This window comes from Meleagris gallopavo, chromosome Z, assembly GCF_905368555.1.
Source record: "Meleagris gallopavo chromosome Z, MGAL_WU_HG_1.1, whole genome shotgun sequence".
NCBI lineage: Eukaryota > Metazoa > Chordata > Aves > Galliformes > Phasianidae > Meleagris > Meleagris gallopavo.
Genome location: NC_139435.1, coordinates 47,328,740 through 47,341,894, shown reverse-complemented (window position 1 = coordinate 47,341,894; position 13,155 = coordinate 47,328,740). Strand labels below are relative to the sequence as shown.

The following is a 13,155-nucleotide window of genomic DNA, read 5'->3' as shown; positions in this document are numbered from 1 at the left end:
AGCTGACACCATATCGGCCACTCCCCCGAGAACCTTTGGGCTGCTTTGTTGGCTGGGGGTTCCCCTGGTAAAGGAACTGACCAAAACCCCCCCGTACCCTGCAATGAGTCCCTGCAATTCTGTCCGGGACGGCTCTGAGGCAGCTAACCTCGGCAGTCAAAGTTTATGTAAAGTATTAGATTGTGTTATCTTGCATTCCAAAACCATATTTAGGAAATTGACTTTTCCCCTCAGATCGCTGTCGCTGTTTTGTTCTTAGGCCCATTTCCCATTTCCCTCCCCTTCCAGCCTTCTCCCTTTTCCCCTTTCCCAGGTTTGGGGTCTGTGGGTCCCCCGTGCCCGTTAGTCACAGAAACGGGCTGAACTGGCCTATAAACCGTCAATCCGCCTCCGTCCCCGCCCCCTTTTTTCCAGGCCATTGGGCCTGCGGGCATGCTGTCCCCCGTCACAGACACAGATAGATGTAAGGATAAGTCCACGGCAACCTCTGGGAAGGTGCTGGGGAGAAGACAACCCCGTGGTCTCAGCTCCTAACACTGCCCACCACAGGACAAGCAGAGAAGACTGAAGCCAACATGTGGGAAGTATATTTAAGGTTATTTTTTTTTGCCACTTGGAACCACAACCATCACGCCAGGATGGGACATGGCTGATTCCGCGCTGTCTTTGGGACTGGTTGTGGGGATGTCTTCTCTGATGCTGGAACCGGGAGTGGCTTTGTGTCTGGGCTGGTCCACCGAAGGATGAAGGCAGCATAGGTGGACTCTTTTCAAAGTTGATTTTCTTTGCCGCTTGGGACCACAGCCGTCACGTGGGGATGGGACGCGGCGGCATCAGCGCCGTCTTCGGGACTGGCTGTGGGGACGCCTTCCCTGATGGTTTGCCCGGGAGCGGCTTCGTGCCCGGGCTGGCCCCCGCTGCCTGGACCGGCTGCCACGGTCTCGTCGGGGCCGGCTGCGGGAAGTTGAAGCGCGACGCCCCACTGGGGATCGGCTTCGAGTGCGGGCCCGCCCTCGTTGCCTGGATTGTCTGGTGCGTGCAGGCAGAGGGGAAGCCCTCGAGGACCTCGGTGCTGCTGGTGTGGCCGAGGTGCGGGTGCTGCGTGGAGCACCTTGGGCTGTTGTTGTATGGCTCCCAGCATGACGCCTTCGGGGCTGACTGTGGGAGCCTGAGGCCCGACCTTGCAGCGGGGAGCGGCTTCTTGTGCGGCCGGTCCCCCGCTGCCTGGCACGCTGTGTGGGCGCAGGTGCCGAGGAGGTTCTGGAGGACCGCGCGGTCCCCCGTCTGCTGGGGCTCTGGGCGCCGGTCTCAGCACCTGCAGCTGGTGCCCGTCTCCTCCCACCACGTCCTCGGCGCTGCTGAGGGGTGTCCTGCTCCTCAGATGGGCTTGGGTGGGTTGCCCTCTGCTCTGTTGCAGGCACTCTGGGCTGCACACTGAGCTCGGGCAGCTGGGAGCTGCAGGATGGGCCTGTTGCTTCCTGGCTGGTGGGGCCAGAACTGGTGTTTCCAGGCGCCGGAAAGCTGTGGGATGGCCCCTGTACCATTTGGCAGGAAGTGCTGGGGCTGGCAGGATCGGAGTTGGGGCGGGATGCTGTAAGGAGAGACAAGAAGGTCAGCAGGATGCATCCCCACGGCAGGACAGGCTGCCATCCCTCATGGGGCAGAGAGACCGTGGCAAGGCTGCCCTGAGCACCCGCTGCCAGGCCTTGCCTGGCCCCAGTCCCGCGGCACACGGCTCTTTGCCTCTTACCGGTGCCCGCACCAGCGCAGGTGTCGCACTCCCAGCCGTTTCCGCGCATGGCCCAGAAGGAGCAGCACCAGTGCGTGCCTTCTGAGCCACAGGACCTGCAGAGCAGCAGCTGCCAGAGCCTGCGGAAGCAAACAGGTTGTGGCTGTGAGGACAAAGCAAGCCAAGGCAGGGAGCAGCCGGCACGGCTCTGGTGCTCAGCCCTTGCTCCCCCCAGCTTATGGTGAGGCTGAGATCCCTCGCAGAGCCCCAGAGGACTGCGGAGGTCACTCACCCCTTTTCCTGTGCCCTCTCCCTGCCTCCTCGGTAAAGGCACATGCTGGCATCGCAGCGCCTGTGCCTTTCTCGCAGCGACTGGTATGCTGCGTCGTCCCACCAAGATGGTCGCCTGCCAGAGAAGAGAGGGAACGAGATGAGTCCCCGGTGCCCCAGGTGTGAGGCAGATCCAGGGCACCCCCGTTCATCCCCCTTGAGCTCATTCCCAGCTGCTCCGTGAAGCTGAGACCGATGCTTGCAGGATGGCAAGGGGCTGGGCCTGCCGGGGCAGTTCGTGGGCAGGCACAGCACCTGTGCCTGAGCGTCTGCAGAGCCGGGCAGAAGGACACCAACCTGATTGGAATTTGGATCCCCAGCGTGGTCATTTGGGATCGAAATCGCCTTTTGCCTCCGCAGACGGGGCAGAAGAAACGCATGGTGGCAGCGTGCAGGGCGTGTTTCTACGGGAGAAGCACAAGCGTGAGCATGAGCGTGAGCGGGGCTGGCTGCTGCTGAGCACCAGCCGTGCCCGCGGGGCGAGGGGAGGGCTCCTACCCTGATGCAGGCCCGGTGGAACCAGGCCTGTTTGCACACGGGGCACACCATGGTGTGGTAGGACGTGCTGTCCCCCACGGGCTCCAGGCAGATGACGCAGACGGTGTTCTGCGACGGAGCTGCCTCCGCTGCCTGCTGAGGGCGATGCTCCCAGCAGAAGGACCTGCACAGGAGGACAGAAGGGACGGGCGTGGTGAGAAGTGCTGTGAGGAGCGCAGAGGACCAGGAAAGAGCGCCAGGCCTGGGCTCTGGCTCTGGCAGGATGCTGGGAGGTGTCGCTGCGGGTTCCTCCCTGGGAGGGACAGGGAGGAACGGCAGCTTGGCTGCTGCTGACAGCCCTTACCTGTGCTGCCCAAAGTATTGGGTGATGCACTGCCCGTCCTCGGTGCAGGGCAGATGGAAGCTGCGCTCACAGCCTGTCTCCGCGCAGCTGATGGTAGCTCCCCTCCCGCCGCAGACAAAGCAGTGCTGAAAAGAGCAGAGCGGGCCCCGTCAGCGGTGGGCTCGGGGCCTCCGCGCCTGGCCCCACTTCTCCAGGCAGGGCGCAGGGTGTGGGCACCGCTGCCTCACACTCTGCGGAGCGGCCTGGCAGATGAGGCTCGTCTGCTGTGGTGGGACTCTGTCCCGGAGCCGGTTGGAAGGGCCGCGATCGCTTTCTATAGGCCCAGGCAAAACTTTGGTGCAAGCCTCTGCCGGCACCAAGCTCCCCGTTCCGTTCACGTCCTCACCTTCTGGTCTGCCTGCTGGATGGTGCGCTGGACGGCACCAATGGAGAAGCCAAAAATTCCCCCCATTGGGCATCTCCACTCCAAAAGGCCATCGGCAAAGAACTGTAGGAGAGAAAAGAGCGGGATCTCGTGAGGCCAGCAAGGAAGGGAACGTCCCTGGCAGGAGCCCTAGCCCTTGAGGGAACTCACCAAGCAGAATTCGTGGGCACAGAGCCCACCGTTGGCAAATGTCCGCCCGCAGATGTCCGGGTTGACCTGTGCCCTGCGGCACAGCATGCACACTGGAGAGGAAGGAGAGAGCAACCGTGAGCAGTGGTGAGCACCTGGCGGGGTCAGGGCTGGAGGGGGTGGAGGGCATTGCAGAGGCCCAGCAGCACCAGCGGGCAGCCGGAGCCCAAGCTCGCCCCCTGGCCAAGGAGCAGAGGGGCCCTGCCTGCCCGCGGCGCTGGGGAGCCCCTGCCCGCCCCTCCCACCCCTCCCAGCCGCAGGCAGACCCCCAGCTGCTCTCTGCCCAGCAGTGGGGAGCCGCACGCAGGGACACGGGGCTCTCACCTGGTTCCCCAGAGTTGGGGGCCTCCTCCTTCTGTTCGGACATGATCGGCATTGACGGCGAGAAACAAGAGAGTCAAGAGAGTCCCTCCTCTCTCCGCGCCTCACCAGGCCGCAATGAGCACAGCCCCAGCCCGGCAGCCTTTGCTCTGCTCCCGGCCCCGCGGGTCACAATGGCCACCACTGTGACATCACGGTGACATCACGGTCGCCCCCTCACTGAGGGCTGAGGGCGCGGCACCCATGCGGGAGGGCGGCGGCTCCTGTGGGCAGCACAGGGCGAGGAGCCCGGTGCTGCCATCAGCAGGGAGCAAGGATGGCCTCCCTCAGGCCTTTTGCGCCGTGCCCGTGCTTGGACATCGCAGCAGAGAGTCTAATAAAGGGTCTGCGCGTCAACCAGCATTTCTAGTGTGTGTTCTGAGTGACTTTCCACGGTCTGATGGTGACAGGACAAGGTTTTGAGCTGAGAAAAGAGGAGATCTGGTGAACTGTGAGAGGGAATTCCTCACTCAGAGGGCTGTGAGGCCCTGGCACAGCTGCCCAGAGAAGCTGCGGGTGCGCATCCCTGCAGGCGCTCCAGGCCGGGTTGGACAGGGCCCTGCTCCAACCTGGCCTGCTGGCTGGCAGCGCTCCCATGGCAGGCACTTGGGGTTGGGTGGGCTTTATGATCCTTTCCTATCCGTGTCTTCACACATCTAAGTCTCAACCCCTGTACGGTTCCCAGAGGCAAAGTGGCATAGGCAGGGCACAATTCCCTTCAAGCCTGTGTATAAAATGAGTCAGTAAAACTTCTGACTCTGGTTTGCTTTCTTTGACCTGCTGGCAATGGTCACCATGCCAGAGACAGGAGAGGAGCTGTCCCTTGTCCAAGCCTGCAGTCCTGGAGTCACACTGGCGCATCCCTGCTCATCCAGCCTGACCATGAGAGTCAGCTTCTTCATGAAAGTCAGGTCAACACTGATGGGAGAGCCCCCACGACTAGAGAGCCGCCCTCTGTGGAGATGCTCAAGGCCTCAGTGGATAGGGCTTCAGGCAGCCTGATCTAGTGGGTGACAACCAACACACTGCAGGAGTTTGGAACTTTAGATAGACTTTAATGTCCCTTCCAACCCAAGCCATACCAGGATCCTGTGATTCAAAACTATCTATCACCTCTGCATTGGTGAGCACCAGGTCCAGCAGGGCTTCAGCTCGGGTCAGTCCGTCTAGTACCTGGATGAGGAAGCAATCCTCAGCAGACTCCAGAAATCTCCTGAATCGTCTGCCACCTGCCGTGCTGCTATCCCGGCAGATATCTGGCTGGTTGAATCCCCCATCAGGACAGGAGCCCGCGAGCGCAACACCTCCTGCAGCTGACGCAAGAAGGCCTCGTCAACAGGCTTCCCCTGATCGGGTGGCTTGTAGCAGACCCCAACCACTCGATGCCCTTTACTGGACCGATCCCTGATTTTCACCCCTAAGCTCCTGTTGTGGTTTTGTGATTTTTCTTGTCAGTATTCCACATCGTAGCACTGTGGAAAGCAGTGGGAGTTAAAGAGTTAATGTTCTGGTTCTGTGGACTGTCTTTTTGGGGCATTTTGGTTCTCGGAGGGAAGGGGAGGAGTGGCATTCCCCAGAGGACTGATGGTGCAGAGCAAGAAAGTGGCAGGACACCGGCCTCTCTCCCTCTCGTGGATTCTCTCGGTTTTGCAGCAGAGAAGCACGTGGTTCCCTCTGCAATCTGTAGCGTAAGGCTTCAGCTTTGGACACTCTCATTGTGTTTGATTTTATTGGATTTAGCAAACTAATGTTCTTTGTCAGATCGTTCTGGTTGCTCTGGTTTTTTTCTCTGTTAGGCCCATCTACTATCTCCCTACCCTTGCCCGCAAGTCTGCTGCCTCATTAGTCACGAGGCCGGGCCGAGCGGCCGTAAACCTTCAACACTTTCTTTTTTATCCTTTCCCCTTTTTTTTGGGGGGGGGCTGCAGCCCCTGTCACAAACACAGATCGGGAGATAACTCCATGACAGCTCTCAGCCTGGTCATGGCTGTTACTCAGACACAGCTCTTCGCAGTCTGTCCACTTCCTAACGTAGAGGACAACACCCCCTCCCCTCCTACGCTGTCTATCCCTTCTGAAGAGCCTGTAGCCCTGAATCACAGTACGCCAGTCGTGAGATTCGTCCCACCACGTTTCCCTGATAGCAACCAGATCGTTATTTTCCAAGCACATCATGGCTTCCAGCTCCTCCTGCTTATTTCCCATGCTGCGTGCATTGGTGGAGAGGCACTTCAGCTGGGCTTTCTGGCACACTACCTTTCTAAAAAGCCCTCCATCAAACCTCCAAAAGAAGTTTGAAGTTCTCCCCCACTGCTTCCTAGAGGGACATGAGAAGGTTTTGGACAGGGAGTCGGCAAAATTACCTCCTCTGTGGAGTTCCCAGAAGATCCTACCGCATCCTACGGGACAGTTTGGAGGTTTTTCCCCGCAATCTCCTGGCGCGACAGCAATCCTAAGTGTTCCTTTGTCCTGCCTCACTTGGCTCTCTTCCCCCATCGGACCTGGTATAAAACTCCAGACTACTTGCTCTACCCTAGCGAGCCTCACTGCATCCCCTTCCCGCTTCCTACCTAGTTGCAAGCCCTCTCAATGAGCCCCGCTAGCTCTTGGGCTAGGGTCCATTTCCTTCTTAGAGACAAATGACACAGGCCTGCAGCCATTAGACCGGGTGCTGAGTAAATCGCCCCATGGTCGAAAAGCCCAAAGTCCCTGTGGCGGCACCAGCCTCTCAGCCGCTTATCCCGCTCCGTGTCCCTCACCACCCCAGAAAGGATAGAAGCAAATATCAGCTGTGCTCCACTCCCGCGACCAACCGCCCTAAAGCCCTGAAGTCTTTTTTGAGGGTTTGCAGGCTTCTTTGAGCTACTTCATGGCTGCTTGCCTGACCTATCAGTAATGGGTAGCAATCAGAGGGATGAACCAGATCTGGGAGTTTTCTAGCTGTGTCCTGGACCTGGGCCCCAAGGAGGCGGCACACCTCCGTGGGTCAGTCGGGTCCGGTGTACATATGGGGCCTTCCGTTCCCATGAGGAGGGAATCACCAACAATAACCCTTCTGTCTGTCTTAGCAGAGGCAGTCTGGAGACGCAGAGTCTACTGCCTCGCCCTTGGCACTGTCTTAGGCAAAGCTTCCTGGGCCTCCTCTCTCACATCCCCTTCAATTTACAGTGCCTCGCCCACGATGCCGAGCTGGGACTGTCTTGCAGTTCTCCCTGCCTCTCAGGACCCCGCTCTCTGCCCGACAGTGACAGGACATGGGGTCCATCCCCCACTTTCTGGGGGGTGTCTCCCTGGCGCCTTCCTCTCAGGCATGCCTGGGAATTACTCCACCAGTCAATCTCTTGCTCTCGCTCCCTGATGGTCCTTAACCTCTGCACCTCCTCCTTGAGCTCTGCCACCATGCTGAGCAGGTCTTCCAGTCTTCCACCTGCTCACCCTCACACTCCCCGGCATCAGCAGGCTCAGGCACTCCCTGCAGCCGGAGGCCTGAACAGCCACATTCTTGGGCATGGCATCCATCTGGGTCACCACAGTCTTTGCGGGGCACGCTCATTGCCTGGTGGAGGCCGTGGTAAATCCGTGGTCTTGGAGAGACAGTACCTACTGCCAGTAGGTAAGCTGGTCTCCGGAGCTAGGAGGGACAGTACTTCTGCGCCGTCCTGCACAAGCTACCACACCTGCTGCTGCAGTATGCTGTGGCTGCTGCGCACGTGCTGCCTTCTCCTCACTGCACCTGGCGGGCAGCCATGCATTGAGGCCCTCCCATAAGCTTCTCCTAAGGCAAGGGGCGTGGATGCAGTTCCATTACCCTGGCAATGCTGACACCATATCAGCCACTCTCCCGAGAACCGTTGGGCTGCTCTGTTGGCTCGGGGTTCCCCTGGTAAAGGAACTGACCAAAACCCCCCCGTACCCTGCAATGAGTCGCTGCAATTCTGTCCGGGACGGCTCTGAGGCAGCTAACCTCGGCAGTCAAAGATTATGTGAAGTATTAGATTGTGTTATCTTGCATTCCAAAACCATATTTAGGAAATTGACTTTTCTCCTCAGATCGCTGTCGCTGTTTTGTTCTTAGGCCCATTTCCCATTTCCCTACCCTTCCAGCCTTCTCCCGTTTCCCCTTTCCCAGGATGTGGGTCTGTGGGTCCCCCGTGCCCGTTAGTCACAGAAACGGGCTGAACTGGCCTATAAACCGTCAATCCGCCTCCGTCCCCGCCCCCTTTTTTCCAGGCCATTGGGCCTGCGGGCATGCTGTCCCCCGTCACAGACACAGATAGATGTAAGGATAAGTCCACGGCAACCTCTGGGAAGGTGCTGGGGAGAAGACAACCCCGTGGTCTCAGCTCCTAACACTGCCCACCACAGGACAAGCAGAGAAGACTGAAGCCAACATGTGGGAAGTATATTTAAGGTTTATTTTTTTTGCCACTTGGAACCACAACCATCACGCCAGGATGGGACATGGCTGATTCCGCGCTGTCTTTGGGACTGGTTGTGGGGATGTCTTCTCTGATGCTGGAACCGGGAGTGGCTTTGTGTCTGGGCTGGTCCACCGAAGGATGAAGGCAGCATAGGTGGACTCTTTTCAAAGTTGATTTTCTTTGCCGCTTGGGACCACAGCCGTCACGTGGGGATGGGACGCGGCGGCATCAGCGCCGTCTTCGGGACTGGCTGTGGGGACGCCTTCCCTGATGGTTTGCCCGGGAGCGGCTTCGTGCCCGGGCTGGCCCCCGCTGCCTGGACCGGCTGCCACGGTCTCGTCGGGGCCGGCTGCGGGAAGTTGAAGCGCGACGCCCCACTGGGGATCGGCTTCGAGTGCGGGCCCGCCCTCGTTGCCTGGATTGTCTGGTGCGTGCAGGCAGAGGGGAAGCCCTCGAGGACCTCGGTGCTGCTGGTGTGGCCGAGGTGCGGGTGCTGCGTGGAGCACCTTGGGCTGTTGTTGTATGGCTCCCAGCATGACGCCTTCGGGGCTGACTGTGGGAGCCTGAGGCCCGACCTTGCAGCGGGGAGCGGCTTCTTGTGCGGCCGGTCCCCCGCTGCCTGGCACGCTGTGTGGGCGCAGGTGCCGAGGAGGTTCTGGAGGACCGCGTGGTCCCCCGTCTGCTGGGGCTCTGGGCGCCGGTCTCAGCACCTGCAGCTGGTGCCCGTCTCCTCCCACCACGTCCTCGGCGCTGCTGAGGGGTGTCCTGCTCCTCAGATGGGCTTGGGTGGGTTGCCCTCTGCTCTGTTGCAGGCACTCTGGGCTGCACACTGAGCTCGGGCAGCTGGGAGCTGCAGGATGGGCCTGTTGCTTCCTGGCTGGTGGGGCCAGAACTGGTGTTTCCAGGCGCCGGAAAGCTGTGGGATGGCCCCTGTACCATTTGGCAGGAAGTGCTGGGGCTGGCAGGATCGGAGTTGGGGCGGGATGCTGTAAGGAGAGACAAGAAGGTCAGCAGGATGCATCCCCACGGCAGGACAGGCTGCCATCCCTCATGGGGCAGAGAGACCGTGGCAAGGCTGCCCTGAGCACCCGCTGCCAGGCCTTGCCTGGCCCCAGTCCCGCGGCACACGGCTCTTTGCCTCTTACCGGTGCCCGCACCAGCGCAGGTGTCGCACTCCCAGCCGTTTCCGCGCATGGCCCAGAAGGAGCAGCACCAGTGCGTGCCTTCTGAGCCACAGGACCTGCAGAGCAGCAGCTGCCAGAGCCTGCGGAAGCAAACAGGTTGTGGCTGTGAGGACAAAGCAAGCCAAGGCAGGGAGCAGCCGGCACGGCTCTGGTGCTCAGCCCTTGCTCTCCCCAGCTTATGGTGAGGCTGAGATCCCTCGCAGAGCCCCAGAGGACTGCGGAGGTCACTCACCCCTTTTCCTGTGCCCTCTCCCTGCCTCCTCGGTAAAGGCACATGCTGGCATCGCAGCGCCTGTGCCTTTCTCGCAGCGACTGGTATGCTGCGTCGTCCCACCAAGATGGTCGCCTGCCAGAGAAGAGAGGGAACGAGATGAGTCCCCGGTGCCCCAGGTGTGAGGCAGATCCAGGGCACCCCCGTTCATCCCCCTTGAGCTCATTCCCAGCTGCTCCGTGAAGCTGAGACCGATGCTTGCAGGATGGCAAGGGGCTGGGCCTGCCGGGGCAGTTCGTGGGCAGGCACAGCACCTGTGCCTGAGCGTCTGCAGAGCCGGGCAGAAGGACACCAACCTGATTGGAATTTGGATCCCCAGCGTGGTCATTTGGGATCGAAATCGCCTTTTGCCTCCGCAGACGGGGCAGAAGAAACGCATGGTGGCAGCGTGCAGGGCGTGTTTCTGCGGGAGAAGCACAAGCGTGAGCGTGAGCGTGAGCGGGGCTGGCTGCTGCTGAGCACCAGCCGTGCCCGCGGGGCGAGGGGAGGGCTCCTACCCTGATGCAGGCCCGGTGGAACCAGGCCTGTTTGCACACGGGGCACACCATGGTGTGGTAGGACGTGCTGTCCCCCACGGGCTCCAGGCAGATGACGCAGACGGTGTTCTGCGACGGAGCTGCCTCCACTGCCTGCTGAGGGCGATGCTCCCAGCAGAAGGACCTGCACAGGAGGACAGAAGGGACGGGCGTGGTGAGAAGTGCTGTGAGGAGCGCAGAGGACCAGGAAAGAGCGCCAGGCCTGGGCTCTGGCTCTGGCAGGATGCTGGGAGGTGTCGCTGCGGGTTCCTCCCTGGGAGGGACAGGGAGGAACGGCAGCTTGGCTGCTGCTGACAGCCCTTACCTGTGCTGCCCAAAGTATTGGGTGATGCACTGCCCGTCCTCGGTGCAGGGCAGATGGAAGCTGCGCTCACAGCCTGTCTCCGCGCAGCTGATGGTAGCTCCCCTCCCGCCGCAGACAAAGCAGTGCTGAAAAGAGCAGAGCGGGCCCCGTCAGCGGTGGGCTCGGGGCCTCCGCGCCTGGCCCCACTTCTCCAGGCAGGGCGCAGGGTGTGGGCACCGCTGCCTCACACTCTGCGGAGCGGCCTGGCAGATGAGGCTCGTCTGCTGTGGTGGGACTCTGTCCCGGAGCCGGTTGGAAGGGCCGCGATCGCTTTCTATAGGCCCAGGCAAAACTTTGGTGCAAGCCTCTGCCGGCACCAAGCTCCCCGTTCCGTTCACGTCCTCACCTTCTGGTCTGCCTGCTGGATGGTGCGCTGGACGGCACCAATGGAGAAGCCAAAAATTCCCCCCATTGGGCATCTCCACTCCAAAAGGCCATCGGCAAAGAACTGTAGGAGAGAAAAGAGCGGGATCTCGTGAGGCCAGCAAGGAAGGGAACGTCCCTGGCAGGAGCCCTAGCCCTTGAGGGAACTCACCAAGCAGAATTCGTGGGCACAGAGCCCACCGTTGGCAAATGTCCGCCCGCAGATGTCCGGGTTGACCTGTGCCCTGCGGCACAGCATGCACACTGGAGAGGAAGGAGAGAGCAACCGTGAGCAGTGGTGAGCACCTGGCGGGGTCAGGGCTGGAGGGGGTGGAGGGCATTGCAGAGGCCCAGCAGCACGAGCGGGCAGCCGGAGCCCAAGCTCGCCCCCTGGCCAAGGAGCAGAGGGGCCCTGCCTGCCCGCGGCGCTGGGGAGCCCCTGCCCGCCCCTCCCACCCCTCCCAGCCGCAGGCAGACCCCCAGCTGCTCTCTGCCCAGCAGTGGGGAGCCGCACGCAGGGACACGGGGCTCTCACCTGGTTCCCCAGAGTTGGGGGCCTCCTCCTTCTGTTCGGACATGATCGGCATTGACGGCGAGAAACAAGAGAGTCAAGAGAGTCCCTCCTCTCTCCGCGCCTCACCAGGCCGCAATGAGCACAGCCCCAGCCCGGCAGCCTTTGTTCTGCTCCCGGCCCCGCGGGTCACAATGGCCACCACTGTGACATCACGGTGACATCACGGTCGCCCCCTCACTGAGGGCTGAGGGCGCGGCACCCATGCGGGAGGGCGGCGGCTCCTGTGGGCAGCGCAGGGCGAGGAGCCCGGTGCTGCCATCAGCAGGGAGCAAGGATGGCCTCCCTCAGGCCTTTTGCGCCGTGCCCGTGCTTGGACATCGCAGCAGAGAGTCTAATAAAGGGTCTGCGCGTCAACCAGCATTTCTAGTGTGTGTTCTGAGTGACTTTCCACGGTCTGATGGTGACAGGACAAGGTTTTGAGCTGAGAAAAGAGGAGATCTGGTGAACTGTGAGAGGGAATTCCTCACTCAGAGGGCTGTGAGGCCCTGGCACAGCTGCCCAGAGAAGCTGCGGGTGCGCATCCCTGCAGGCGCTCCAGGCCGGGTTGGACAGGGCCCTGCTCCAACCTGGCCTGCTGGCTGGCAGCGCTCCCATGGCAGGCACTTGGGGTTGGGTGAGCTTTATGATCCTTTCCTATCCGTGTCTTCACACATCTAAGTCTCAACCCCTGTACGGTTCCCAGAGGCAAAGTGGCATAGGCAGGGCACAATTCCCTTCAAGCCTGTGTATAAAATGAGTCAGTAAAACTTCTGACTCTGGTTTGCTTTCTTTGACCTGCTGGCAATGGTCACCATGCCAGAGACAGGAGAGGAGCTGTCCCTTGTCCAAGCCTGCAGTCCTGGAGTCACACTGGCGCATCCCTGCTCATCCAGCCTGACCATGAGAGTCAGCTTCTTCATGAAAGTCAGGTCAACACTGATGGGAGAGCCCCCACGACTAGAGAGCCGCCCTCTGTGGAGATGCTCAAGGCCTCAGTGGATAGGGCTTCAGGCAGCCTGATCTAGTGGGTGACAACCAACACACTGCAGGAGTTTGGAACTTTAGATAGACTTTAATGTCCCTTCCAACCCAAGCCATACCAGGATCCTGTGATTCAAAACTATCTATCACCTCTGCATTGGTGAGCACCAGGTCCAGCAGGGCTTCAGCTCGGGTCAGTCCGTCTAGTACCTGGATGAGGAAGCAATCCTCAGCAGACTCCAGAAATCTCCTGAATCGTCTGCCACCTGCCGTGCTGCTATCCCGGCAGATATCTGGCTGGTTGAATCCCCCATCAGGACAGGAGCCCGCGAGCGCAACACCTCCTGCAGCTGACGCAAGAAGGCCTCGTCAACAGGCTTCCCCTGATCGGGTGGCTTGTAGCAGACCCCAACCACTCGATGCCCTTTACTGGACCGATCCCTGATTTTCACCCCTAAGCTCCTGTTGTGGTTTTGTGATTTTTCTTGTCAGTATTCCACATCGTAGCACTGTGGAAAGCAGTGGGAGTTAAAGAGTTAATGTTCTGGTTCTGTGGACTGTCTTTTTGGGGCATTTTGGTTCTCGGAGGGAAGGGGAGGAGTGGCATTCCCCAGAGGACTGATGGTGCAG

The 13,155-nt window shown here is 60.5% G+C and overlaps 4 protein-coding genes across 4 annotated transcripts; all 4 read right to left on the bottom strand.

Moving 5' to 3' along the window:
- Positions 1 to 833: 833 nt before the first annotated feature.
- LOC146542253 (uncharacterized) lies at positions 834 to 1,847 on the bottom strand (the record flags this gene model as incomplete). The annotated part of the gene is made up of 1 exon (XM_085213700.1): positions 834 to 1,847. A coding segment is annotated over one exon (1,014 nt), but the record flags the coding sequence as incomplete, so codon positions are not given.
- Positions 1,848 to 2,017: 170 nt separating this feature from the next.
- LOC104916557 (uncharacterized) lies at positions 2,018 to 3,889 on the bottom strand. The gene is made up of 5 exons (XM_085214081.1): positions 3,838 to 3,889; positions 3,475 to 3,566; positions 3,286 to 3,387; positions 2,901 to 3,025; positions 2,018 to 2,720 (listed from the first exon to the last, which is right to left on the bottom strand). Exons 1-5 carry the CDS (start codon positions 3,887 to 3,889, stop codon positions 2,018 to 2,020), a joined length of 1,074 nt encoding a protein of 357 aa, XP_085070207.1.
- Positions 3,890 to 8,522: 4,633 nt separating this feature from the next.
- LOC146542252 (uncharacterized) lies at positions 8,523 to 9,536 on the bottom strand (the record flags this gene model as incomplete). The annotated part of the gene is made up of 1 exon (XM_085213686.1): positions 8,523 to 9,536. A coding segment is annotated over one exon (1,014 nt), but the record flags the coding sequence as incomplete, so codon positions are not given.
- Positions 9,537 to 9,706: 170 nt separating this feature from the next.
- Positions 9,707 to 11,578, bottom strand: LOC109364947 (uncharacterized). Its single transcript, XM_085214080.1, has 5 exons — positions 11,527 to 11,578; positions 11,164 to 11,255; positions 10,975 to 11,076; positions 10,590 to 10,714; positions 9,707 to 10,409 (listed from the first exon to the last, which is right to left on the bottom strand). The coding sequence occupies exons 1-5, from the start codon at positions 11,576 to 11,578 to the stop codon at positions 9,707 to 9,709; spliced, it is 1,074 nt and encodes a 357-aa protein (XP_085070206.1).
- Between the last annotated feature and the right edge of the window lie 1,577 nt (positions 11,579 to 13,155).